The following is a 26,668-nucleotide window of genomic DNA, read 5'->3' on the forward strand; positions in this document are numbered from 1 at the left end:
TTGAAAAATCAAGAGTTTCTTGGTTGTTTTCTTGTTTTAGTATGTTCTTACTCCTTTTATTTATTTGACTTCAAAATGCTCCATGCTTGAGGCATTCTCTACCTACATTTATTCCATAGATCCAGGCTGGCAATCATTTTCTGTAAAGAGCCAGATAGTAAATATTTTAGGCTTTGCAGGCCAAATGTCTTTATCACAACTCCTCCACTTTTCAGTTGTCATGTAAAAGCAGCCTTAGTATGAAAACAAACATGTATAGCTATATTCCAATAAACTTTACTTATAAAAAATTCTGATGGGTCCAGATTTAGTCTGTGAATCATAGTTTGCCAACCCCTTTTCTAAATGATTACGTTCAGCTGAATGTATGTCTCGATTCCGGGTATCTTCTTGACCTCTAAACTTAAAATCCATCAGCCTGTTTGACATTTTCACTTTGATGCTTACTGACATTTTAAATTTAATATATCCAAAACAGAACTCTTGATTTCCTACTTCCTGCCAAGGTGGGTTAACAGGCATAAGATTTGCCTATACATCTGAAAGAACTAAAGAAATCATACAAAATATATGAAACAGTGGTTTTCAAAATATTCCTCACTAGGCAGTGTAAATTAGTGATACTTGAAAGACAGGAAACAAATAAGGTGAACTCTGTAATTGCCCTGGCTTAACTTCCTGCACAGTTTCGTGGTTATAGCTCAAAGAAGAGAATACTATGTAAATACCAGCAGAGATGGAAATGGAGCTGGGTGTTTGGGGGATGCCAAGGTAACTAGAGTTTGCAAGGCAGTGTCAGAGAGGATGGAGCTTCACAAAGAACTCTGGAGACCTTCAGAGAATTCTCAAATGTTTAGCTGAATACTAGTCAGGCCATAAATGTAAATAAATTACCTGAAACCAGAGCTAGAATGAAGTTACAGGAAGCAATCCCTGAATACTTTTGTTCCCATCAGCACATGGAAAACCTCATAATTCACAGGCCATCAAGTATAATACTCAGAAGAGTTTTGTTTCTTAGTGTGGAAAAATAAACCTTAGGCTAAAGACTGGTTTGGTCCAGCCCAACAAAGCATAAAAGCAAGGCCTAAAAGGATCACACTTAACAAATAACCTAACTCTATCCCAGAGCAAAGGTCAAAAATAATTTTGGAATACAGAAATATCTCAGGTAAGATGGATAATGACTGACATCCATAAAAAATTACCAGGCATGCAAAGCAGCAGGGAAATACAACCCATAATGAGAAGCAAAAAAGGTAACTATTGAAACTAATCCAAAAATGATACAGATGATAGAATTAGTAGACAAGGACATTATAGCTATAGTTATAATTCTATTCCATGTGTTGAAGAAACTAGAAGAAAGACATGAACAGAGAATCAGCTGTAGGAGGACCTGCAAACCTTTTGCTATATAATGTAACAAGATTGAGGGAAATAATATCCCCTTATATTCACACTAAAGGGGAGGGTATTATCAGGTGGTATATACCATGGCACAGGAATCATGGGTGCCATCGTAGAATTTTGTATTTCACATTAGGAATAAAAGGGGCCATTCTATAATGATAATGATAAAAAGGTTAACTCATCAGGTGATCCTGATTTTATTTATCATATAACAGAGCTTCAGAATACATTAAGCAAAAACTGATAGAACTGCAAGAAGAAATAAATAAATCCACAATTATAGTTGGAACTTCAACAACCATCTCTCATTAATTAATAGAACTAGAAGAAAGAAAATCAATGAGGATATAGAAGGCTTGAATGACATGATTGACCTAATTGGCATTTATAAAATAATCCACCAAAAATAACAGAATTTACATTATTTTCGAGTCCATAAGGAACATTTACCAAGAAAAATATTTTGGAACATAGAATAAGTAATTTAAAAGGATTCGGATTGTACAAATTTTGTTCTCTGACTATAGTGGAATTAAATTAGAAGTTAGGAACCGAGGGGCGCCTGGGTGGCTCAGTGGGTTAAAGCCTCTGCCTTCGGCTCGGGTCATGATCCTAGGGTCCTGGGATCGAGCCCCGCGTCGGGCTCTTTGCTCAGCGGGGAGCCTGCTTCCCCGTCTCTCTCTCTCTCTCTGCCTACTTGTGATCTCTTGTCTGTCAAATAAATAAGTAAAATCTTTAAAAAAAAAAAAAAAAAGGAGTTAGGAACCGATACCTGGAAAATCTCTAAATGTCTTGAAACTAGCACTCTTAGAAGCAACCCATGGATCTAAGAAAGTAAATCAGAACATGGGATTCCTCCCCATAAAACCCTCCAGTGGCCCCTTAGAAAACTGGGGGGGGGGGATTAACTTTTTTATAGTTTACAAAGTCCTTCATTTTCTGTCCCTTGTCTCTTTCTATACCCTCATCCCCTACCAGGGGGATGCTGTGCCTTATTTATCCACTCTAGCCATCTGAACACCCAAGCTCATTTATGTTTCAAGACCTTTGTACTTAACTCTTTAAACATTCTTCCAGCGGCTTCTTTCTCACTTCATGCAGGTATCTGTCAAATGTCATCTCCTCAGAAAAGCCCTCTTTCAGGATTTTAACTAAAATAGTGTTCTTTTCCTCATCTTCTTATACTGCTTTATTTTTAATATTGCTACCTGACCTTATATTTTAACACTGCTTTTAGCAATTTGATTTTGATGTTCCATGTTGTACTTTTTTTGTTTTATGCTGTTTGGGGTTTGTTTTTAGACCTGAGAGTTTATTGTTTGGATCAAATTCGGAAAAAATTTTAGCCACTTTTTCTTAATTTCTTTTCCTGCCTCCCCTCTCTCTTGACTGTACTGTTATTTGTATGTATAGAATTGGATTGTTTCTGCATTTAAATTAATTATAAACTTTTAAGTTTATTCAAAAAATGAGAATTTTGAACCAGACAGCTATTTAAATAGGTTTCCTTTTGTTGCCTTGGATTCTTGGTTTTTTTCTTGTCTCTGAGTTTTCCATAATTCATTCAGGGAATTTAAATGCTTAAAAAAATGACTGCCATCAATATTACCTAAGGAAATGTTACAATATTACTAAGGAAACTCATTTTGGCTTACATTTTTCAAACTTATAAGATGAAAATAATCAATTTAGAAATGTTATATCTAAATCTCACTTGAATCCTACTCTCTTGTTAGTATCCACCTACCCTTCAGCTGGCTCATTAGGTCAGCTAATGAAAGAAAAATACAAATTACAGAACTATCTGTTACTGGTTTTCTGTTCCTGGATTATATATTTTCCAATAAGGTAGTTTCTTTTCTCCTTCCATTTTTGTTTTATTGCTTCCCTTACCTTTTCTTTGCCATTCCTTTCCCTCTGTTTTCTGTAAAGAATATGTCATTCTTATCACTAGGGAGGAAATATTCCTTTTTATTTACAAAACATGAACTTAGTATGACTGTCAGTGGTGATTTTCGCTCTTAAAAGATCTTTAGCATCATGAAAGAGAACTATTGGAGCAAATAAAACTTTACATATTTTTTTATTTGAAATTCCTAAATGAATGGAAAAATAAGCAAGATCTCCTCATTGGCAGTATTTCATGCACATCTGAGATCCTGTTCCAGTTGAGACCCATTTAATAAGTGATTTGCCATTTCTTTCTTTTTCCTATAGGGAGAAGAAAATTGAAGGACTGAATTTTATTAGGTGCTTAGCTGCTTTTCATTCTGAAATATTGAACACAAAGCTGCATGAAACAAATTTTGCAGTAGTTCAAGAGGTAAACTTAGGGGCGCCTGGGTGGCTCAGTGGGTTAAGCCGCTGCCTTCGGCTCAGGTCATGATCTCAGGGTCCTGGGATCGAGTCCCGCATCGGGTTCTCTGCTCGGCGGAGACCCTGCTTCCCTCTCTCTCTCTCTCTCTGCCTACCTCTCCATCTGCTTGTGATCTCTCTCTGTCAAATAAATAAATAAAATCTTTAAAAAAAAAAAAAAGAGGTAAACTTATTTTCCAGCTGAGTTAAGGATTGTTTGGATAACAAAGAATAAATATGCCACATTTATTTATTTAAAAAATACCTCTGTACTAGGGGCATCTGGGTGGCTCAGTTATTTGAGGGTCCAGCTCCTGATTTTGACTCGGGTCATGATCTCAGGGTTGTGAGACTGAGGCCCACGTGGGTCTCCATACTGAGGGATGAGCTTGATTAAGATTATCTTTCTCTTTCCTTCTGCCCCTCCCCACCTCTTTGTTCTTTCTCTCGGTGGTTGGGGAGAGAAAGAAAGAATAGTCTATACTAAGTGATTAAAGTAGGCTTATATGTAGTTACAAGTAGATCCTGTTTGGGGCTTCTGGCTGGCTCAGTCAGGAGAGCATCCAACTCTTGATCTCAGGGTCATGAGTTCGAGCCCCAGGTCGAGGATAGATTTTACTTAAAAAAAAAAAAAAAAGCTCATACCTTACTTTTAAACTTTAAAAAATTTTTCATTAATGTTAATTTTTAGGACGTAACATATTATGTATTAAAGCATGTTACTCTAATAGTAAGTTTGATTTCAAAGTCATTATTACTGATTTTCTTTCAGAATATCAGCAAAATGTACATTTTGGAAATTTTTTTTAGGTGAAAAATTTACGGTCTGGAGTTTCTCGTGCTGCTGTGGTCTGTTTAAGTGATCTTTTCACTTACCTGAAAAAGAACATGGATCAAGAACTAGATACTACAGTAAAAGTTTTGTTGCACAAAGCTGGAGAATCAAATACATTTATAAGAGAAGATGTTGACAAAGCATTGAGAGCTATGGTCAATAATGTAACTCCTGCACGAGCAATTGTTTCTCTTATCAATGGAGGACAAAGGTAATATTCAAAATAATCTTGATACGTCCTTAAACTAAAAATGCAGGGGCACCTGGCTGGCTTAGTCGTTAAACATCTGCCTTCCGGCTGCCTCAGGCCCTGCATCGGGCTCCCTGCTCAGTGGGAAGCCTGCTTCTCCCTCTCCTACTCCCACTGCTTGTATTCCCTTTCTCACTGTCTCTGCCAAAGGAATGAATAAAATCTTAAAAAAAACCCAAAAAACAAAAAAACTAAAAATGCAGTTGTTTGCAGTCGGTGATATAAGAAAAACACAGGCAAACTTCAGTATTATTTCAGTCAAAAAACAAATAATTCCTATGTGATAAACATCATATTAGGTACAGAGCATATAAGGAATAATAATACTGTTATTCTAATAATTTTACTTCTATTCATAGATCTGGAACTAAATAAATGTCAGTGATTATGAGTTTTGTTTTTAACTTTTTGAGAATGGATAACTAATGTAATTTGTCATTTTAGCTTTCAGGGATGATTGTTGAGGGCTAAGAGTAGTTTAGTCATTTAACTTTAAAGGTATATCTTTGGTAAATAGTTCATACATCAACTTCGTTTCAATTGATCATATTTTCTTGTAGTCATTTACACATTGCAGTAAGAAGATGTACAGCCCAGCATTTAACAGATGTGGTGGAATTTATGGAACCAGAGCGTATTTTATCTGGAACAAAGGATATGGCTGACCGCATATTACCAGCTGCTGCTAAGTTTGCTCAGGACAGTTCACAAGAAACCAGGTGAATAGCTGCTAATGATATTTGCTGAATCTGTTAGGATAAGGGCTTAAAAGTAGGCAGCAAAGGTTAAAAAAGAATAAACATTTTTTTCTAAATGGAAAAGTGGGGTCCCCAGGGATTGGTGCTGGGGGTGGACTTATTTAACCAATTTGTAAATGATCTTGAGGGAGTGCACAGTGAATTCTCCAAATTTACAGATGACACTACATACTTCTGGGTAGTGAGATGCCATGTCACAGGGATGAACTGCATGAAAACGGCACAAGACTATATGAGTTCAGAAAAGTGGCAGAAGAACTTCATTGTGGGCAAACGTAAGGTAATGCATTTAGGGGAAATGATGTATTTTCCAAGCAATCAGGTGAACTCGAGGATATATGTACACATGAAACACAGGAAGCGAAATGGATAACATATTGTCTCCTGAAACATGAGATAGCTGCACTTAGAAAATCCCATAAATTTCCGATTGTTGTACTTGTAAAACAATTCCGTGAAGGTTAAGAACAGTCAGAGAAAAATGTAAAAGATGTAGGTGGTACATTACTGTATTGGTAACATGGAGTTTTTTTTTTTTTACGTTAATTCTGTGCCTAGTGTGGGGCTCAAACTCACAAACCCAAGAGCAAGAGTCACATGCTCCTAACTGACCCAGGTGGGTGTCCCTCATTCTACTGGTCACAGAAATTTTGGATATAGTCAAGAGTCTAGGTTCAATTCCTAATGCCAAATATTTTTTGCCCTTAAACAAATTACTTAATGTCTATTAGCCTAGCTTTCCTCGTTTGTAAAATTAGGAAGGTGGGACTAGGTGATTGATAATGTCCCATACAAAACCTAAAAATTTATGGCAGTTAAATATGAAGCTAGATTAAAAGTGGGAGGGACGATCCTGAGTTCATAGAGACTAAAGTAAAGAAGGATATAAAATTATTAATGTTTTAAGACAAAGATATCTGTGACTTTAGGTAACTGGAGTTAGTCTTAATGGAAATCATTATATCAGAAACTAATATTGAAAGTTAATGTATTCTATTGCTGTGTAACAAATTACCACAAACCTAGGAGTTTAAGGTAATACAGACTTTTTTAGCTTATTGTTCTTTAAGTTAGAAGTCTTACATGGCTTAACTGCTTTTTCTGCTTGGGGTCTCCCAGGGTTGAAATCAAGGTGATGATAATGCTGAGTTCTTTATCTAGAAGTTCTATAGAAGAATCTGCTTCCAAATTCATTTTGGTTGTTGGCCAAATCAGTTCCTTGTAGTTATAGGACTTAGGTCTTTTTTCTTTGCTGATTGTCAGCCAGGGTCCTCTCTCAGCTCCTTAAGATCACCCAAATTCCCTCTTGTGCAGCCCCCTCCATCTTTAAGCCAGCAACAGTATGTTGAATCCCCCTTGTGCTTAGAAGGTTTCTGATTTTCTCTTCTGCTACCAGCCATGGAAAGTTCTCTGCTTTTAAGGATGAGTATGATTAGATTAGGTCTACCCAGAAAATCTCTGTATCCTAGAGTCAACTCTGCCATATAATATAACATAGCATAACATAATCCTGGAAGTTATATCTCATATTTACAAATTGCAGGTATTAAAGCAGGACATCTTTGGGGAGCCATTTTGGAAGTTATGTATACCACAGTAAAGTTCGAAACAATTTAGGAGGCTTTGGATCATAATAAACTAGTTAGGACAAAAAAAGATTCGCAATGGTTGTTCTGTGTACATCTTAACCTTTGCTTAATGACATGGTAATTCTTCTAATCCATTTTGTCATTTCTTGATTTCTTTTTTTTTCATTTCTTGATTCCTTATTTGAAGTTTTAAAATTATAAAATGGTTACAGCTTTCAGTTTTACTATTTCTCACATTTAGTGTCCCTATTGCTTGTTTGCTTGTTTTAGCCATTCTCATATCTCATATCTCATAGGGCCTGTGATGGACCTACAGTCCTTAATGTTCTGGGCTAAAAGTTATAATCATCTTTGAAACTGTAGCTGACTATGAACTACTTATCAAGGTGTAACCTTATTTTGATTCTGAGGAAAGAAGAGTAATTTTCTGATACCACCTCTTTCTATAATTTTGTTAAAATTGAAGGGGCCTGGTTGATACCTGAGATCATTCTGTACTCTCTCCCTACCCGCCAAGACTTACCTTCTCTTGTTCTTCCTAGTCCACATATTCCAAGTTATAGGAGAAAGCATAATTATAATTGATTTTAGGGCCATGCTTCTTTGAAGAATAATAATATGGTATAATTATAAGGTACTATATGAACCCTCTATCCAAAAATATCTTCAATACCCATTTTTATGATATCTGTGGTTCTGCTATCAGAATGATATCTTGGCTTAAGGTTTTATCCTAAAAAGAATTATTTCTTTTAAAAAGAATTAATTTTAAACTTATATACTACCATTAAAAAAATGTAGTTTGGAGAGCATTACGCATTCATTATATATCATCCATGATTTTCAACTGACTTTGGGTATGTTTTAGGTAGCAGAGAATAGGTTTTTGAAGAATTGGAACCAGGTAAGTTTTGGCAGGGGGAAAAAAAGAGCGAGGGTAAGAAATATAGGAAATACAAAACCTAGGGAAGATTGACTTAGGTCAGAACACCTCTCAGCAGCAACCTCTTGCCCAGTGAGCAAGGAGCCCACTTGGGGGCTCTAAAGAGAGACTTCTCCTAACTCAAGTTCTGCCAAATACCAGCCAGATACCCAAGGGTGTCTGAAAAACAGAACTCAAACATTTGGCTCTCCAAAAAGAGATTTGAAGATTTGAAGCTATGTCTCTTTTTAAAGTGAGGGCAAAGAAAATGCTATACTCCAATTCAGATAGTATAACTACATTTCAGTGGCTTGTTTAAAATAGGGATGACAATCTTGATGTTGACAGGTTTTTTTCTATTGAAGAAAATATTGCATCTAAGGATAGAAACTGAGTTTGTTAAGGTATATATAATTATTTGTATATTTCTCAAATGTCTATAGGTACTATGGTCGAAAGATGCTTTTCCTTATGATGTGTCATCCAAACTTTGATAAAATGCTTGAAAAGTATATCCCATCCAAAGATTTGCCATATATTAAGGAATCTGTTAAGAGCTTACGGCAAAAGGTATGTGGAAAAAGTTTTATTTGTAAACATCTTTAAAAGCAAGGTACCAGGAAACTAAAGGTAGAAGTAATTGCTTTGATTATTTCTGCTAACCATTCAGAATATAGCTACAGTAGCGTTTCAACAACTGCAATTGAACAAGTTGCAGTAGACATTCATAGTGTCAGTAAGAGTTTATTGAACAGAAGCTTGATATTTGGTAGAATATAATGTGGTTTATTGGAGTTACAAGACTTGGATTTGATTCAAGACTTGGGTTTGAGAATTAGCCAACTAAATAATGTTAGGTACATCACTTCATTTCTTTAACCTGAGTTTTTTGTTTTTATAGGGTAAGGTTAGTGATGTTCATCATGCTTGGTCCCTGTTTTATTTACCTTGCCTATTCCACTGTTAGAGTTCCTATCACACTGCAGAACATTAATTGGGAGGTCTTTGAGGGGAAGCCCCATGTCTTATTTAATCCTGAGAGATAATGGGGATTCAGACATGTCTGAAATGAGTGACTGAGGAAATACTAAGTAAAATAAAATGCAGAAAGTATCTTATTAAAAATAATCCACTTACATTTTTTTGTAAAAATATGTTTAATAATGTAGAATTTTTCTATGGTAATTTATGTTACTCCTCACTGATCATCTTGGATAAAGGATTTGTTTATGAAAGGACAGTTTTATACATTTAGAGCATTTTTTTCTGCTTATTCTTTTTTTAAGATTTTATTTATTTGTCAGAGAGAGAGAGATAGCAAGCACAAGCAGGGGGAATGGCAGGCAAAGGGAGGAGCAGGCTCTCTGCTGAGCAAGGAGCATGATTCAGGACTTGATCCCAGGACCCTGGGATCATGATCCGAGCTAAAGACAGACACTTAACAGACTGAGCCACCCAGCCGTCCCTTTTTCTGCTCATTGATCTTAAAGATTTTAGCTTAATTCATATAGAAATACTTAAAATGTCTATGTAAAGAATTATCTTTCTGAACTGAGCAGGTTGTATTTGAGAGTCATTTCAAGTACAAGTATTTTTAAATAGTTCTTATCTAAGTGTTTATTCTTACCCTAGTGTTGCATAGGAAATCATTTTTTATGTAATGTGTTCATATTTTCTCTATAGATTTTAAGGTTTAAGAAGCATAGTTATAAAATATAGCATATTAATTTTAAAAATTTTAAACAGTTTTACCTGGCCAATATCATTTCCTATTAGTTGATCATATATTTGGTTAATTTACTACTAATTAGAAGGTATTTTATGTATTGACACCCTTTAAAGCATCAGCATAGCTGATTATTAAGATGTGTTCACTTATTAAAAGATCAGTAATGACTTCTAAGAAAATTACATGGTATAGGGGCGCCTGGGTGGCTCAGTGGGTTAAAGCCTCTGCCTTTGGCTCAGGTCGTGGTCCCAGGGTCCTAGGATCAAGCCCTGCTTCGGGCTCTCTGCTCGGCAGGGAGCCTGCTTCCTTTCCTCTCTCTCTGCCTGCCTCTCTGCCTACTTGTGATCTCTGTCAAATAAATAAATAAAATCTTTAAAAGAAAAAAGAAAATTACATGGTATAAATTATTTCACTTAACTGGTTTTAAGAATTTTATTACACTGCCTTTCTTTATATTACTTAAAGGGCTTAGGAGAGATACCACTAGATACTCCTTCAGCAAAAGGAAGACGATCTCATACTGGCACTGTTGGAAATGCAAGGTCATCATCTGTTTCTAGAGATGCTTTTGATTCAGCCGAAAGGTAGGATCATTTGATAGTCCACATCATTAGAGAAATTACTCCCTAGAGATAGTAGTCTCATTTGGATGTTTTTATGAACTGTCCCAGGGGTATTTGTCAAAACTTAATGGAGTTTTAAAAGTTGGTAAGGACTTAGAAAGTGTGAGGTAATTATATTTAATAAGGCAGTTATATATTTGTAGCAACTGGCTTTGACATGCACTAAACGTTATTAAAGCTTTAGTGCTGTTGAACTTGTCAATATTAGGCCTGTGTTGGACAACTCTGATTAATTTTGTTTTCATATAGCCTTTACTTTTCCCCCTTGATTATAAAAGTAATATATAATTATGGTTAGTGAAAAAAAAAATTTAGGAAATCCAAACATTAAAAGAATTAACTAATCACCCATATAGCATCAACCAGAAAAAGACTAGTCTTAAATTTATTAGAAATATAATTATATATATAATTATGTAACCTGCTTACACTATTTAACATGTAATAGATGGATTATATAATTTTAAAAAATATATATATTTTTAGGGGGGCCTGGGTAGTTCAGTTGGTTAAGCGTCTGCCTTCTGCTCAGGTCACAATCCCAGGGTCCTGGGATCAAGCCCCACTTAGGGCTCTCTACTGAGAGGGGAGCCTGCTTCTCTCTTTCTGTCTGCCTGCTGCTTGCCCTGCTTGTTCTCTCTCTCTGCCAAATAAATAAATGAGTATCTTAAAAAAAAAAAAAAAAGTGGTTGAATTTCATTCTTTTACATGTTATTGTCGTTTTTCCAATTCTGATTAGTGAAGACACCATCTTTTTTCTATGGGATAGTCTTTCCTGCTTTGTCAAAGATTAGTTGACCATATAGTTGTGGGTTCATTGCTGGTTGTTACATTCCATTGATCTGTCAGTTTTTGTGCCAGTACCATACTATTTTGATCACTACAACTTTGTAATATAACATGAAGTCCAGAATCATGATGCTTCCAGCTTTGCTTTTCTTTTTCAAGGTTGCTTTGGCTATTCAGGATCTTCTGTGGTTCCATTCAAGTTGTAAGATTGTTTGTTCTAGCTCTGTGATAAATGCTGTTTGTATTTTGATAGGATATGCATTAAATGTGTAAAGTGCTTTGGGTTGTATAGAAATTTTAACAATCTTAGTTCTTCTAATCCATGAGTATGGAATGCTTTTCCATTTCTTTGTGTCATCTTTAATTTCTTTCTTAGGTGTTTTATAGATTTTAGAGTATAGATCTTTTACCTCTTTGGTTAGGTTTATTCCTAGATATCTCATGGGTTTTGGTACAATTATAAATAGGATTGTTTTCTTTTTTTTTTTTAAGACTTTATTTATTTATTTGACAGACATCTCAAGTAGGCAGAGAGGCAGGCAGAGAGAGAGGAGGAAGCAGGCTCCCTGCTGAGCTGAGAGCCTGATGTGTTGCTGGATCCCAGGACCCTGGGATCATGACCTGAGCAGAAGGCAGAGGCTTTAACCCACTGAGCCACCCAGACCCCCCTGGGATTGTTTTCTTAATTTCTCTTTCTGCTGTGCATTATTGGTATATAGAAATGCAACAGATTTCTGTATGTTAATTTTGTACCTTGCATCTTTAATGAATTCATCTTCTTGTGGATTGGCAACTTCTTGTGGATTTTTTGGGGTTTTCTATATAAAGTATCATGTCATCTGCAAATAGTGAAAGTCTGACTTCTTCCTTGCTGATTTTTTGTTGTCATTTTTTAAGATTTTTATTTATTTATTTATTTGATAAAGTGAGAGACAGCGAGAGCGGGAACACAAGCAGGGGGAACGGGAGATGGAGAAGTAGATTTTCCAGTAGATCAGGGAGCCTGATGTGGGGCTCAATCCCAGGATCCTGGGATCATGACCTGAGCTGAAGAGAGACGCTTAATGACTGAGCCACCCAGGTGCCCCTTCCTTGCTGATTCGGATCCCTTTTTTTTGTTGTTGTTGTCTGATTGCTGAGGCTAGGATTTCCAGTACTAAGCTAAATAACAGTAGTGAGAGTGGGTATCCCTGTCTTGTTCCTGACCATGGAGGAAAAAGCTCTCATCCCCTTGAGGATGATTTTAGCTGTGGGTTCTTCATGTATGGCCTTTGTTATGATGAGGTACCTTCCTATAATCCTACTTTCTTGAGGGTTTTTATCATGAATGGATGCTGTACTTTGTCAAATGCCTTTTCTGCATCTATTGAAAGGATCATATGGTTTTTATCCTTTATTTTATTAATATCATGTTGATTGATTTGTGAATATTGAATCATCCTTGCAGCCTAGGAATAAATCCCACTTGATCATGGTGAATGATTCTTTTAATGTACTGTTGGTTTCAGTTTGCTAGTATTTTATTGAAAAATTTCACATCTGTGTTCATGAGAGATATTGACGTATAGTTCTCTTATTTTACTGGAGATTTTGTCTGGTTTTGGAATCAAGATAATGCTGGTCTCATATAATGAATTTGGAAGTTTTCTTTCCTTTTCTATTTTATGAAATAGTTTGAGAAAAATAGGTATTCAATCTTTAAATGTTTGGTAGAATTCCCTTGTGAAGCCATTTGGCCCAGAACTTTTGTAGCTTGAGGGATTTTTGATTACTGATCCAATTTCATTACTGGTTATGGGTCTGTTCAAATTTTCTTTCTTTCTTTTTTTTTTTTTTAAAGATTTTATTTATTTATTTGACAGAGAGAGATCACAAGTAGAGAGGCAGGCAGAGAGAGAGAGAGAGAGGAGGAAGCAGGCTCCCTGCTGAGCACAGAGGCGGATGCGGGGCTTGATCCCAGGACCCTGGGATCATGACCTGAGCTGAAGGCAGAGGCTTAACCCACTGAACCACCCAGGCGCCCCCTGTTCAAATTTTCTATTTCTTCCTGTTTCAGTTTTGGTAGTTTAAATGTTTCTAGGAATGCATCCATTTCTTACAGATTGCTTAAATTGTTGGCATATAATATTGTCTTATAATTGTTTGTATTTCTGGGGTACCTGGGTGGCTCGGTGGGCTAAGCCTCTGCCTTCAGCTCAGGTCATGATTTCAGGGTCCTGGATTGAGCCCCGCATTGGCTCTGTTCAGTGGGGAATCTGCTTCTCCCTCTCCCTCTACCCTTCCCCCCTGCTCATGCTTGCTCTCTCTCTCTCAAATAAATAAATTGTATTTTTTTAAAATAGCATTTTGTATTTCTTTGGTGTTGGTTGTGATCTATCCTCTTTCACTCATGATTTTATTTATTTGGGTCCTTTTTTTTGATAAGTCTGGCTAGGGGTTTATCAATTTTACTAATTTTTTTCTGAGAACCACTGCCGCCTTTCATTGATAAGTTCTGTTGTTTTCTTTTTAGTTTCTATGTCATTTATTTCTGCTCTAATCTTTATTATTTGCCTTCTGCTAGCTTTAGACTTTGTTGTTCTTTTTGTGGCTCCTTTATGTATAAGGTTAGATTGTTTATTTGAGATTCTTCTTGCTTCTTGAGGTAGGCCTGTATTACTATATACTTCCTTCTTATGACCTCTTTTGCTGCATTCCAAAGGTTTTAGACCATTGTATTTTCATTTTCCTTTGTTTGCATGTATTTTTCTTATTTCTTCTTTGATTTCCTGGTGACCCATTCATTGTTTAATAGCATGTTGTTTAATCTCCGTGTATTTGTGGTCTCTCCAAATTTTTTCTTTTGGGTGACTTCAAGTTTCATAGCACTATGGTAGGAAAATATGTACGGTATGATCTAAATCTACTTATACTTGTTTGGGCCTGATTTATGACCAAGTATGTGGTCTATTTTGGAGAACGTCCCATGTGTACTTAAATGTATATCCTGCTTTAGGATGAAATGTTCTGAATATATGTGTTAAGTCATTCTGGTCCAGTTTGGCATTCAAAGCCATTGTTTCCTTGTTTATTTTCTGTTTAGATGATTTATTCATTGTTGTAAGTGGGATGTTAAAGTCTCCTATTATTATCGTATTATTATCAATGAGTTCCTTTATATTTGTTATTGTTTTATATGTTTGGGTACTCCCTATGTGGGGCATAAATATTTACAGTTGTTAGATCTTTTTGGCTAGCTCCCTTCTTTATGATATAGTGCCCTTCTTCATCTCTTGTTACAGTCTTCAGTTGAAAATCTAGTTTGTCTGACATAAGTACTGCTACTCCAGCTTTCTTTTGATGTCCATTGGCATTATGAATGTTTCTCTGACCCCTTACTTTCAATCTGCAGGTGTCTTTATGTCTAAAATGACCCTTTTGTCCTGCCTTCTTTTGAACTGATTGATTGAGGAGTGTGTGTGTATATGTGGTGTGTATGTCTATTTTTTGTCATACACCCTAAGGTATATTCACTGTTACTTTGCTATTAAATCCATTTTGTTTAAATAACAGAAAAGCCATCTTTAAACACAAGTTGCAGTAATTAGGTGGCTTCTTGAGGTGTTCCTTTTACTCTTTTCATTTATTCACCTTTTATGTATCATATACTTCTCAGTTTAAATATAAGTTTAATCTTCTCTTTTTCCCATTGTATATAATTAATCATTTCACAAATTAACTTCAGATCAATTTATTTAAGCAAATTAAAAATAATGAGTAAATACATCTAACTAAGATCTGTGTTCTAGTTCACCATGCTATATCTGCTTTTAGGATGATTCTGAGTCATTCTTTAATCAGTGCTCTTAAGACAACCTCAGTGCCATTTTTAATACTGGTAGTTAGAGAGATGGTAACTGGCAACACTTACTATTGTCCTTATGACCTGTCAATTTGGTGGTGCATGGGTGGCTCATGTGCCTTTGGCTCAGGTCATGATCTCAAGGTCTTGGGATTGAGCCCCACGTGGGGTTCCCTGCTCAGCAGGGAACCTACTTCTCCCTCTCCCTCTGCCTCTCCCTTCTGCTTGCTCTCGGTCTCTCTCTCTCAAATACATAAATGAAAATCTTAAAAAAAATAAAAGAAAGATCTGTCAATTTGCATGACACCTTAGTTTCAAAGGGATCATTCATCTGCTACATTGCATCGCCCCTTTATAGCATTAAAAAAGAAGATGCTAGTAATAGTAAATCATTGAAATAGTAAGTCCCGCTAGTGTCAAGATTCTAGTTTTCTCATGCAAATTCACATGGATATTTTGAGTTAATACAGCAGACCTGAGACTTCTATTACTCAAAAGTCGTACTGACAAGATGAGCCCTTGGTTGGCATCTGGGAACTAGGATTTAAGGAAGATTACCACTGTTCCTTAACTGATAAGAGTAGTTTACTGTACCACAATTGTTTGGGCAAACCATGTGGTTTATGCTAAAGACCTGCTTTCCTTCTGGCAGCCTAGAAGTTTAGTATATCCTAGGCAGAGGACGAATCATGCCAACTCCCAGTAAAAACCCTGAGCATTGAAGGGTGCCTGGGTGGCTCAGTTGGTTAAGCGTCTGACTCTTGCTTCTGTCTCAGGTCAAGATCTCATGATTGTGTATCGAGCCCCATGTAAGGCTCTGCACTCAGTGTGGAATCTGCTTTAGATTCTCTCTCCCTCTCCCTACTGCATGTTCTCTCTCTCTCTCAAATGAACAAAATACTTTAAAAAAAAAATAGGGGCACCTGGGTGGCTCAGTGGGATAAAGCCTCTGCCTTTGGCTTATGATCCCAGGGTTCTAGAATCGAGCTCTGCTCAGCAGGGAGCCAGCTTCCTCCTCTATCTCTCTCTCTCTCTCTGCCTCTCTGCCTACTTGTGATCTCTGTCAAATAAATAAATAAAATCTTTTAAAAAAATTAAAAAAAATTTAAGCCTGAGCATTGAGTCTCTAATAAGGTTCCTTGGTAGACAACATTTCACATGTGTTGTCATGAATTGTTACTGGAGTAATTAAATTTGTTCTGTGTTAGGGCAACTGGGGGCTGCCATTGGGTGTCTTTCTTCGGATTGGGTCATGATCCCAGGGTCCTGGGATGCAGCCCTTCATTGGGCTCCCTGCTCAGGGGGAAGCCTGCTTCTCTCTCTCCCACTCCCGCTGCTTATGTTCCCTCTCTCTCTATGTCTCTCTCTGTCAAATAAAAGAAATAAAATCTTAAAAAAAAAGAAATTGTCCTGTGTGAACTGGGAAAGGACCCTTGGAAGCTTATATCTAGTTTCGACAATACTTTGACACCTGCACTTTTTCCCTTTGCTGATTTTGCTTTGTCTACTTCTGTAATAAATCTTAACTCTGAGTAAAACTATGTGCTGAATCCTGTGAGTCCTCCTAGCAAATCAACAATCTCAGGGGAGATTTTAATTTTTTTTTAAAGATTTTATTTATTTATTTGATAGAGATCACAAGTAGGCAGAGAGGCAGGCAGAGAGAGAGGGGAAGGGAAGCAGGCTCCCTGTTGAGCAGAGAGCCTAATGCAGGGCTCTATCCCAGGACTCTGGGATCATGACCTGAGCTGAAGGCAGAGGCTTTAACCCACTGAGCCACCCAGGCGCCCCTCTCAGGGGAGATTTTAGCTCCCCCACCCCCCCGCCAACGCAGATATTATGGTGATAACTTTGAGAATTTTTGAAAAATAAATGTGTAATAAGAACTATTTATTATGTTTGTGTTTCTTATAGGAAATTAATAATGAAATTAAATTTACCTTTCTTTGACTTTAGAGAAGTAACTGAAATTCGTGACATCACCAGAAAATCAATTCCCCGTAATTCCTTAGAAAGTGCTGAATACATTAAAGTCATAACCAGTTTATTAAATGCAAAAGACTTCCGTGATCGCATTAATGGGATTAAGCAGCTTTTATCGGATACTGAAAACAATCAAGAGCTTGTTGTTGGAAACATTGTGAAGGTAATGAACTGTCAAAATTAATTTTCATTTTCAATATGTAGCTAACAGCTCATTAGTATAAGAAATTACCCTAAATCTTACACCTTACATATATTATTTTAAAATGTTAAACTTAGTGAAAAGTATGGATTGCTTAGATTGTGCTGTGTTAAAAGCATTCGAGAACAAAATAATTGGGAAATAATAGAAAAATAGCTGCTTATTTGTCTGAGTTCTCCCAGAATTCAGTAACTTGTTGATATTTTGGTAACTTCTTTGATTTTGGTAACTTCTCTGAAGCTCTGTATTCTCAGAGCCTGTGGAACCTGACATTCAGTGAATATATGTTCAGCAAATCAATAAATATTTTAAGAACTGGTGCATTTAAGAGCTCTGATGCTACTTAAGAATAAATATTAAAATTTTTATATGTAGATTACAAATCTTGTATATACTAATTTACATACCAACCCTTAGGAAGATAACAAGCAATAGAAAAAGAGATAGTAACAAATTGAGCATAGATGATTTATGCTTCTTCAGAGTTCAGTTAATTACTAAATCCCATTTTAAATTTGTATTTATGGGCATTAAATGCCCATAAATTTATGGGCATTAAAATTTATGGGCAACATACCATAACTACCCTTAATTCCAGTAGTGCTGTCACTTAATTTTGAATAAAAATAAATTTCTTGGGAAGACTATTCTTACATGAAAAATTTTATGTACATATATTAACTTTCATAGTTTTTATATGAGAGATGTGTATGGATGTGTGTGTATATGTGTGTGTGTGTGTGTATTGGCCTCACAGATACATATATCTTAACCTCACTGAAAGAGCTCTTCACTCACCTGATGTGACTAAAGATTTATCATTCCCTTACTGTATATTAAGCTTATGAAAGTTAAGAATTCTAAAGAGTAAGGAATAACCAGGTTAAGAGGTAATAATAAAAATTTAACTCTGAAATTGCATATAAAATTTTCATAAGACAAAGTGAAACTAAATCAGATCTCTACAGTAAAACTTACATGTCTAATTCCATTATCAGTAGTGATAAAAATAGAAACTTTTCTTGAGTTCTTAGAGTTACCTAAGTTCTTAGAGTTACCTGTACCTTCCAAAAAAGAGCATCTTTATCCCATTTACAGTAAGCCAGTCATCTTCCTAGTAAGCTGAATTTCTCAACCTTAATTTATTAGTATGTCTTTTGGGTGATCTTTGAAGATTTGTCTTTTTGCTCTAAGAAATTTTGAGACTTAGATTTAACATCCAAATTTTTATAAAATTCCTATTATCTAAGTTCAGATTAAATAAAATGTGTGTATGTTTTTAAACAGTATTATTAATAGGAAAAAATTACAGAATGCCAAAAAGAATTTAAATAGCTATAAATACTATTTTACTTTAAATAATTTACTAATTTACTTTCAGATCTTTGATGCTTTTAAATCTCGACTTCATGATTCTAATAGTAAAGTAAATCTGGTGGCTCTAGAAACAATGCACAAAATGATTCCTTTGCTTAGAGACAACTTATCGCCTATAATCAACATGCTAATTCCAGCAATAGTAGATAACAATCTGAATTCTAAGAATCCAGGCATCTATGCTGCTGCCACAAATGTTGTTCAGGCACTGAGTCAGCACGTAGGTAAGAAATCTTTACTTTGGCACTCAAATTATTTTGACTTTACTTTTGTATGTTCTGATTCTACACATTGTGGTTTTTTTTTTAATAATGTTGAAATCATAGTCAATATTTGTCATTTAATGTGATATTCTCAGTAGTATTTTAAATTATTTTTAGAGATTAAATACTGTCCCATTCAATTGACTTTATCTTCCCTTATTTTTTACTTTTCAGTTCTTTTTTTCTACCTCATTCTCACATCTGATGCAAAATTAACTTAAAATGGATCTTAGATTTAAATGTAAAACTTAGGGGCGCCTGGGTGGCTCAGGTCATGATCTCAGGGTCCTGGGATCAAGCCCCGCATTGGGCTCTCTGCTTAGCAGGGAGCCTGCTTCCTCCTCTCTCTCTGCCTACTTGTGATCTCTGTCTGTCAAATAAATAAATAAAATATTTTTAAAATAAATAAATAAATAAATGTAAAACTTAACTGTAAAACTTTTAAGGATAGCATAAATAGAAATCCTTAGGACCTGAGGGCTTGGTGAAGAATTGTTATCATGACACTAAAAGCATGGTTCGTAAAAGTCAATAAATTAGACTTCATCAAAATTAAAAACATTTGCTCCTCAAAAGACACTGTTGAGTACATAAAGAGACATACTACAGATTGGAAGAAAGCATTTGCAAACCGCATATATGAGGAAGAACTTAGAGTATATAAAGAACTCTCAAAACTGAACATTAAACAATTCAGTTAGAAAATGGACAAAGGACATGGAGAAACATTTCACTGAAGAGAATATATGGATGGCAGATAAACACATGAAAAGCTGTTCAACATCCCTAGTCATTATGGAAATGTAATATTCAAGTTAAGACCATGATCACTACACAAATATGTTAGTCTGTAGGGGCTGCTACAACAAACTACTACAGACTGAATGGCATGAAAACATTTATTTCTCAGAGTTCTGGAGGCCAGAAAGTTCAAGGTTGAGGTGTCAACAGTTTTGGTGTCTGGTGAGGGCCCACTTTCTGGTTCCTAGATGGCCCCATCTTCTGTTTGTGTTGCCACATGATAGAAGGGGCAGAGGAGTTTTCGGGGGCATCTTTTGTAAGAGAGCACTAATCCCATTCATAAGGGCTCTACCTTCATGACCTAATCACCTTCCAAAGGCCTCACCTTCAAATGACATAACAATAGGGATTGGGTTTCAGCATATGAATTTTGGAGGAAACAGACATTCAGTTTATAGCAAGTATTAGGACAGGCACCCCTATGATAGCTCTTTTAATATTCAGGTATTTTTATTTCTTATTTGCTATAAGACTATTATCCTATTAAGGTTTCATAGATAATGTTAAGTGTAGTGATTACATAGATTTAAAAAAAATCTTTTTAACACATTTGCATTCATTTGCATGAAAATACTTTTTTCTTTCAATTCTATGTACTGGAAAATAAAATCCCGTAATTCTTTATATGTCTTTAATATTGTTTTTGTTTAGACAATTACTTACTTCTACAGCCATTTTGCACAAAAGCTCAGTTTTTAAATGGAAAAGCAAAACAGGATATGACTGAAAAGCTTGCTGGTAAGTATTTTTTAATTGCTATTTCTAAAGAAATATTTTAGGGGTACCTGGGTAGCTCAGTGGGTTAAGCCTCTGCCTTTGGCTCAGGTCATGGTCTCAGGGTCCTAGAATCGAACCCTGGCATTGGGCTCTCTGCTCGGCAGGGAGCCTGCTTCCCCCTCTCTCTTTCTGCCTATTTGTGATCTCTGTCAAATAAATAAATAAAATCCTTTAAAAAAAAATGAACACTCTAAAGAAATATTTTATTACCTTAGGATAAACTGATAGGCATTTCAATTTAATTTGGGGTTAACTACCAAATTCAATATCATTATGCACAATGTAGAAATAAATTGCATAATCATCCATATGAGAACCTTTTAAGACTTTTATCCCCCAAAATTTTCTTTAAGAATTTTATCCTTTTTTTATCCAGTAAGTATTTAGTCTTCCTCTCAGTAGAAATAATACAGAAAAAAATAAAAAGACATGAAAGTTAATTTAGTGCAGTTGGAAAAAAATAAAAAGACATGAAAGTCAATTTGGTGCAATTTCGAATTAGGTGTTTGATAAAAGGTCAGTGAGTTAAAAATGTATGTTTTTATTTAACTACATTTGGAAAACATTGAGATGAATTTTGGGTTTAATTCCTATGTTTACTACTTTTACCTGAACTAAGTTGTGATATATGGAATTGTAATACTTAAAGATTCCATTCTTTGGGAGGAAAGTTTCTTACCTTATTTTTCTTTAAAATCCTGACATTTGGGGCACCTGGGTAGCTCAGTGGGTTAAAGCCTCTGCCTCCGGCTCAAGTCACGATTCCAGGGTCCTGGGATCAAGCCCTGCATCAGGCTCTTGGCTCAGCAGGGAACCTGCTTCCCCTCCTCTCTCTGCTTGCCTCTCTGCCTACTTGTGATCTCTGTCTGTCAAATAAATAAATAAATAAATAAAACCTTTTAAGAAAAATTTTTTAAATTAAAAAAAATAAAAATAAAATACTTTGTTAAAAAACAAACAAACAAGTAAGTAAATAAATAAAAGCCTGACATTTTAGGACAAATGGCATAGGGGAAAAGCTTAGTATATTTTGTATGCTTTTTAATTAGCTAAACCTGAATTTATTTTTTTTTTAAAACCTCACTATTTACTGATTTTTATGTTTCAGATATTGTTATGGAACTTTATCAAAGGAAGCCCCATGCCACAGAACAGAAAGTATTGGTTGTTTTATGGCATCTCTTGGGGAACATGACAAATAGTGGCTCTTTGCCTGGAGCTGGAGGAAATATACGAACAGCCACAGCTAAGTTATCAAAAGCACTTTTTGCACAAATGGGTCAGAATCTGTTAAATCAGGCTGCATCTCAACCACCACATATCAAAAAGAGTTTAGAAGAATTGCTTGATATGACAATATGAAATGAATTATGAATCTTTGATGAAGTATAGTATGATGAAGAAAATTGTTTACATGATGACAAATGGAACTTTTTTAAAGTAACATTTTCAGTGCCTGCACTTCTCATCTGGTAAATTAAGTCAATGGCTATTTGTATTTGCAGCCAATGAGTACACGTCTGCCCTATCTGAACCCTGCCACTTGTACTCATCTCACAGAAACCTAAAATGATTAAAATAACCTAATATTCATGAAATCTGAGGTACATGGAATGAATCCAAGTATATTATTTTTGAGGAAAGTCCTGCTCATTTGCACTATTCTATAGAAACCACAGTTCATTGCCCTTTATGTACAATTAGATTTGTAATTAAAAATATACTTTTTATTATGTAATCATGTTCTGCTATGTCTCATTACTCAGCCTTATTTTATAAAATGAAAGAAAAGTCATTGAACTATGTTATAACAAATTAACTTCTGTGTGCTATTTGTGAAAAACATGTATTTCTGAAATCAGTCTGCTAATATGATTGTGCAGTATTAGCTTGCTTTTGCTGCTGTTTTAATGTGATATATTTGCCTACCATTTGGGTTAAATCATCTACATCATTTGAAATTCAACAAGTTATAATGAAGCATGATAACCAAAGTTTTAGAAAATGCTTAAACATTTTAAATGCACGTTAAAGAAAACGTGTTGAATGTAACTTCCCTATTTTTGTGTGCAAACACTAAATTTTATTTCTATATGTCCCAACATTTATAAAGGTATTATTTTGCTGCCCAGTTGTGTAATTCTCAAAAATAGTGCCAGGTCTTCTATAGCTTTTTTCAGAATTCTTGGGCTATAAATGCATCATAAAAAGAAAAGGAATGTTATAAAAATAAAAAGATTTATTTCTGTAGATGTGTGAGAGGTGTCCTATTTTTTGACCTTCCAAATATCTTAAAATAAAATATATATATGATATTGACCTATCGCTTTCACTTGGTATACTTGATATAATATTGACCTATCTCTATTGACCTAACTATAGACCTGGGTTATAGTTCTACCTTTAGAGGAAATTAGCCATGTGATCTTGGGCAAGTCACTTGCCAGCTCTAGGTCTCAGTGTTCCCATCTCTAAACTATGAGGGCTGGACTAGGTGATTTTTAAAGTTCTGTCTTGTTCTAAACATCTATAATTCTGTGCCTTGTTTACTCAATGATCACTTTATTACAGTTGTGAACTATCCTCATTCTTTTTCATTTCTTGTGTCAATTAACGGTTTTCTGATGTATATGGCTTCATTTTTTTTTTAAAGATTTTTATTTATTTATTTGACAGACAGAGATCACAAGGAGGCAGAGAGGCAGAGAGAGAGAGAGAGGGAAGCGGGCTCCCTGCCGAGCAGAGAGCCCGACGCAGGTCTCGATCCCAGGACCGTGGGATCATGACCTGAACTGAAGGCAGAGGCTTTAATCCACTGTGCCACCCATGCGTCCCTATGGCTTCATTTTAAATTGTGATTCTTTGTATTACTCCATGACTGCTGAGGAATAAAAGGGGTTTTACAATTTGAAGCTAAGCTGAATGGAAAGTGAAGACTTGGTTACTTTTTCTGTTTGTAGGTACTGTAACATATATTCATAGTTACATACATGCTTTATCTGTTCTTCCAAGTGTATTTTATTATGTTTCTATAGTTTAGGTCTGAAATTAAGGACCAAAAAGTGAATGTTTTTGGCTTTGTAAGCTACAGACAGATAGTGGCATATTCTTTGGGGTTTTTTTGTTTTTGTTTTTGTTTTTAAACTCTTTAAGAATGTAAAACACGTTCTTAGCTCAGGTCAAACAAAAACAGACCTCTCGAATAATTTGTCAGCACCTGGTTTATACACTTTTGACCTTGGTTGTATATCTGAAATCATCATTAAATTTTGCTTTAACCCTTAATGATGTGCACCATTGAAACAATGGTTATAGATTCCAAGTTTTATTAATTTTGACCACTGTCCTTGTGTCATTGCAAATGTGCCTACTAAATTTGCATTAATTGTTGAGTATATGCAAGGTAAATTTTAAATTTCAAAGGTAGAAACCATTATTTTTAAGTACAAGTTTAATTATCCTTTTTAAAAAAATGTATATACTATGATTTTGCATCGAAAAAGTACAGTAAAGGAGCATGTGAGTGGCTCAGTTGGTTAAGCCTCTGCCTTTGCCTCAGGTCATGATCCCAGGGTCCTGGGATTGAGCCCTGCATCAGGCTCCCTGCTCAGTGGGGAGTCTGCTTCTCCCTCTCCCTCTTATGCTCTCTTTCTCTCTCTCTCTGAAATAAGTAAATAAAATCTAAAAAAAAAAAGAAAGAAAAAGTACAGTAAATATGATCAGTACTATTAATGTGAGAATTTTATGTAATCTGGGTGCTTTTATTATAAAAAAGTATTCATTACATAATAGAGTCCCAAGCCTTAAAGATTTCCTCCAATTTAGTAACTTAATGATATTGAGCACTCAGAATTCTAGGACTCTGTTATCAAGGATTGATAAACCCAGAAGTCAACAAAGAATTGGAGAGTGATCACTGAATGAAATAACGAAGGGAGGGATGCCTGGATGGCTCAGTCTGCTAAGTGTCTGCCTTTGGCTTGGGTCCTGATCCTGGGGTCCTGGGATTGAGCCCCGCATCAGCTCCTGGCTCAGCAGGGAGCCTGCTTCTTGCTCTGCCTGCCGCTCCCTTTGCTTGTGCTCTGTCTCTCAAATAAATAAGTAAAATCTTAAAAAAACAAAAAACAAAAAAAAAACTAAAGGAGCTAAAGCCTAAATAAATTGAAATGAAGGTGGTTTTTTTTTGTTTTTTTTTGTTTTTTTTTTTGGAATGAAGGCTTTTTACAAGCAGTAATAATTATAAAAGTTTACCCCCTTCAGCAGAGCAACTAAAAAATGAAAAAATTTAAATGGCATATTAACCCAATGGAATCCATGTCATATTGTCATTAAAAATATTAAATAATCACAGGGCAATATCATAGTGTGTTAAAGGAAAAAAGCCTGACTACAAAATAAATACAAAGTCTCTATCTCATATTATAGGCATACAGAAAATAGAACTGGAATTATATACATGAACATATTAAACTGTAGTAAACTGTGAGTAAAGAAGTTAATTTTTTTTTAGTGTACTATTAAGCAGTTTCTATTTTTTCAGAAATGAGCAACATGTATTATTTATGTGATAAAATTTAAATCATAGTAAGTTGAAAGTCTGAAGGGAATCTGAAGATAAAAATAATGTCAAGAGAAAACAATGGCAAAAAAGAGACAATAGTGAATATTAGTATTAAGGGAGGTAGAAATAACTAAAAGGGGGATGACAAAGGGAAGCAAGATATTGTAAAGAGCTTAAGACTTTGATTAGAAAGCGTGGATTTGGAATCCAGTTTTTTTTATTACTTATCAAAACTTATGTAATTCTGGGTTATTGTGGGATCCAAATTTAAAATGAGATTATGTATAAGAAAACATTTATAAACCTCAAATTTTCTACAGAGATGACTTATTCCCAGGAGCAGATGAAAAAAGATGAGCACAAACCCTATAGAAATCTTTAGTGCTGGGATAAGTTAAGATTACTTATTTCATTGCAGTTAGTGGGTTGAAAATGTCAAAAGGCAAAATCAATTAAGTACTATATTATCATTAGTGATTTGTGGTTTCATAATGCGTACTGTAAAAGAGAACCTAAACTCTTAATTCACAATTAAACTCCTCTCTGGGCAGAACAATGGATGAGCATAGACTTAAAAAGCATTAAAGTAATTTACAGATTTAGCAAAGTAGTCAAAAAATACATGCAGGGGGGCACCTGGGTGGCTCAGTGGGTTAAGCCGCTGCCTTCGGCTCAGGTCATGATCCCAGAGTCCTGGGATCAAGTCCTGCATTGGGCTCTCTGCTTGGCAGGGAGCCTGCCTCCCTCTGTCTCTCTCTGTGCCTGCCTCTCTGCCTACTTATGATCTCTGTCTGTCGACTCGGTTAAGCATCCAATTCTTGGTTTTGGCTCAGGTTATCATTTCAGGGTGGTGAGATCAAGCCCTACATCTGACTACTAGCTCAGCAGAGTCTGCTTGAGATTCTCTTCCCTCCGCCCCTCTCCCATTCACGCATGTGCTCTCTCTAAATAAATAAATAAAAATCTTTAAAAAAAAATGCATGCAATGAGACAGAATTATGTAAAATGATCTGGTGGTACCAAATTCTGGCCAGTCTTGAATTACTTTTTTTTTTTTTTTTTTTAATCACTATGCCTGGAATAGTACCTACCCTGGATGCTAAATAAATATAATAACTTGAATAAGATGGTGAATGATATATAAGTTTGAAATTTATTCTGGAGACAGCAGTGTTTTTGTTTGTTTGTTTGGGTTTTTAAAAACATTTTATTTATTTATTTGATAGAGATTACAAGTAGGCAGAGAGGCAGTCAGAGAGAGGAGGAAGCAGGCTCCCTGCTGAGCAGGGAGCCTGATGTGGGGCTCGATCCCAGGACCCTGGGATCATGACCCGAGCTGAAGGCAGAGGCTTTAACCCACTGAGTCACCCAGGTGCCCCAGAAAGCAGTGTTTTTTAAAGGTGGAAGATATGTTTAAAAAAATAACCAGTAGCAGAGGATTAGTTGGAGCCAAGAAAGGGTGTGGGCAAGGAAGTCAATCTGAAGCACTAATCCAAAGGGGCAAATGGATTTCATCAAATGTTCCAGTGTAAGGAGTTGATAGTATCTGCCTGTGTTGAAAAAGATTGTAAAATTATGTTAAGTTTCAATAGGAAGGAAT

General features: G+C 35.5%; 1 protein-coding gene across 2 annotated transcripts in view; it reads left to right on the plus strand.

The window, feature by feature from the left end:
* TOGARAM1 (TOG array regulator of axonemal microtubules 1) overlaps positions 1-23,148 on the plus strand; it is an 81,745-nt gene extending 58,597 nt beyond the window's left edge. Inside the window, exons 12-20 of one of the 2 annotated variants that reach the window (XM_047735647.1) lie at positions 3,631-3,736; positions 4,579-4,814; positions 5,414-5,572; positions 8,566-8,692; positions 10,317-10,435; positions 17,061-17,250; positions 18,671-18,890; positions 20,382-20,468; positions 21,616-23,148. In XM_047735647.1, coding sequence (XP_047591603.1) covers positions 3,631-3,736; positions 4,579-4,814; positions 5,414-5,572; positions 8,566-8,692; positions 10,317-10,435; positions 17,061-17,250; positions 18,671-18,890; positions 20,382-20,468; positions 21,616-21,869 — 1,498 coding nt within the window. In that variant the 3' untranslated portion in view covers positions 21,870-23,148. The remainder of the gene's footprint in view (positions 1-3,630; positions 3,737-4,578; positions 4,815-5,413; positions 5,573-8,565; positions 8,693-10,316; positions 10,436-17,060; positions 17,251-18,670; positions 18,891-20,381; positions 20,469-21,615) is intronic. The other variant, XM_047735646.1, reaches the window with a different exon arrangement.
* Positions 23,149-26,668: the final 3,520 nt, after the last annotated feature.

This window comes from Lutra lutra, chromosome 7, assembly GCF_902655055.1.
Source record: "Lutra lutra chromosome 7, mLutLut1.2, whole genome shotgun sequence".
Classification (NCBI taxonomy): domain Eukaryota; kingdom Metazoa; phylum Chordata; class Mammalia; order Carnivora; family Mustelidae; genus Lutra; species Lutra lutra.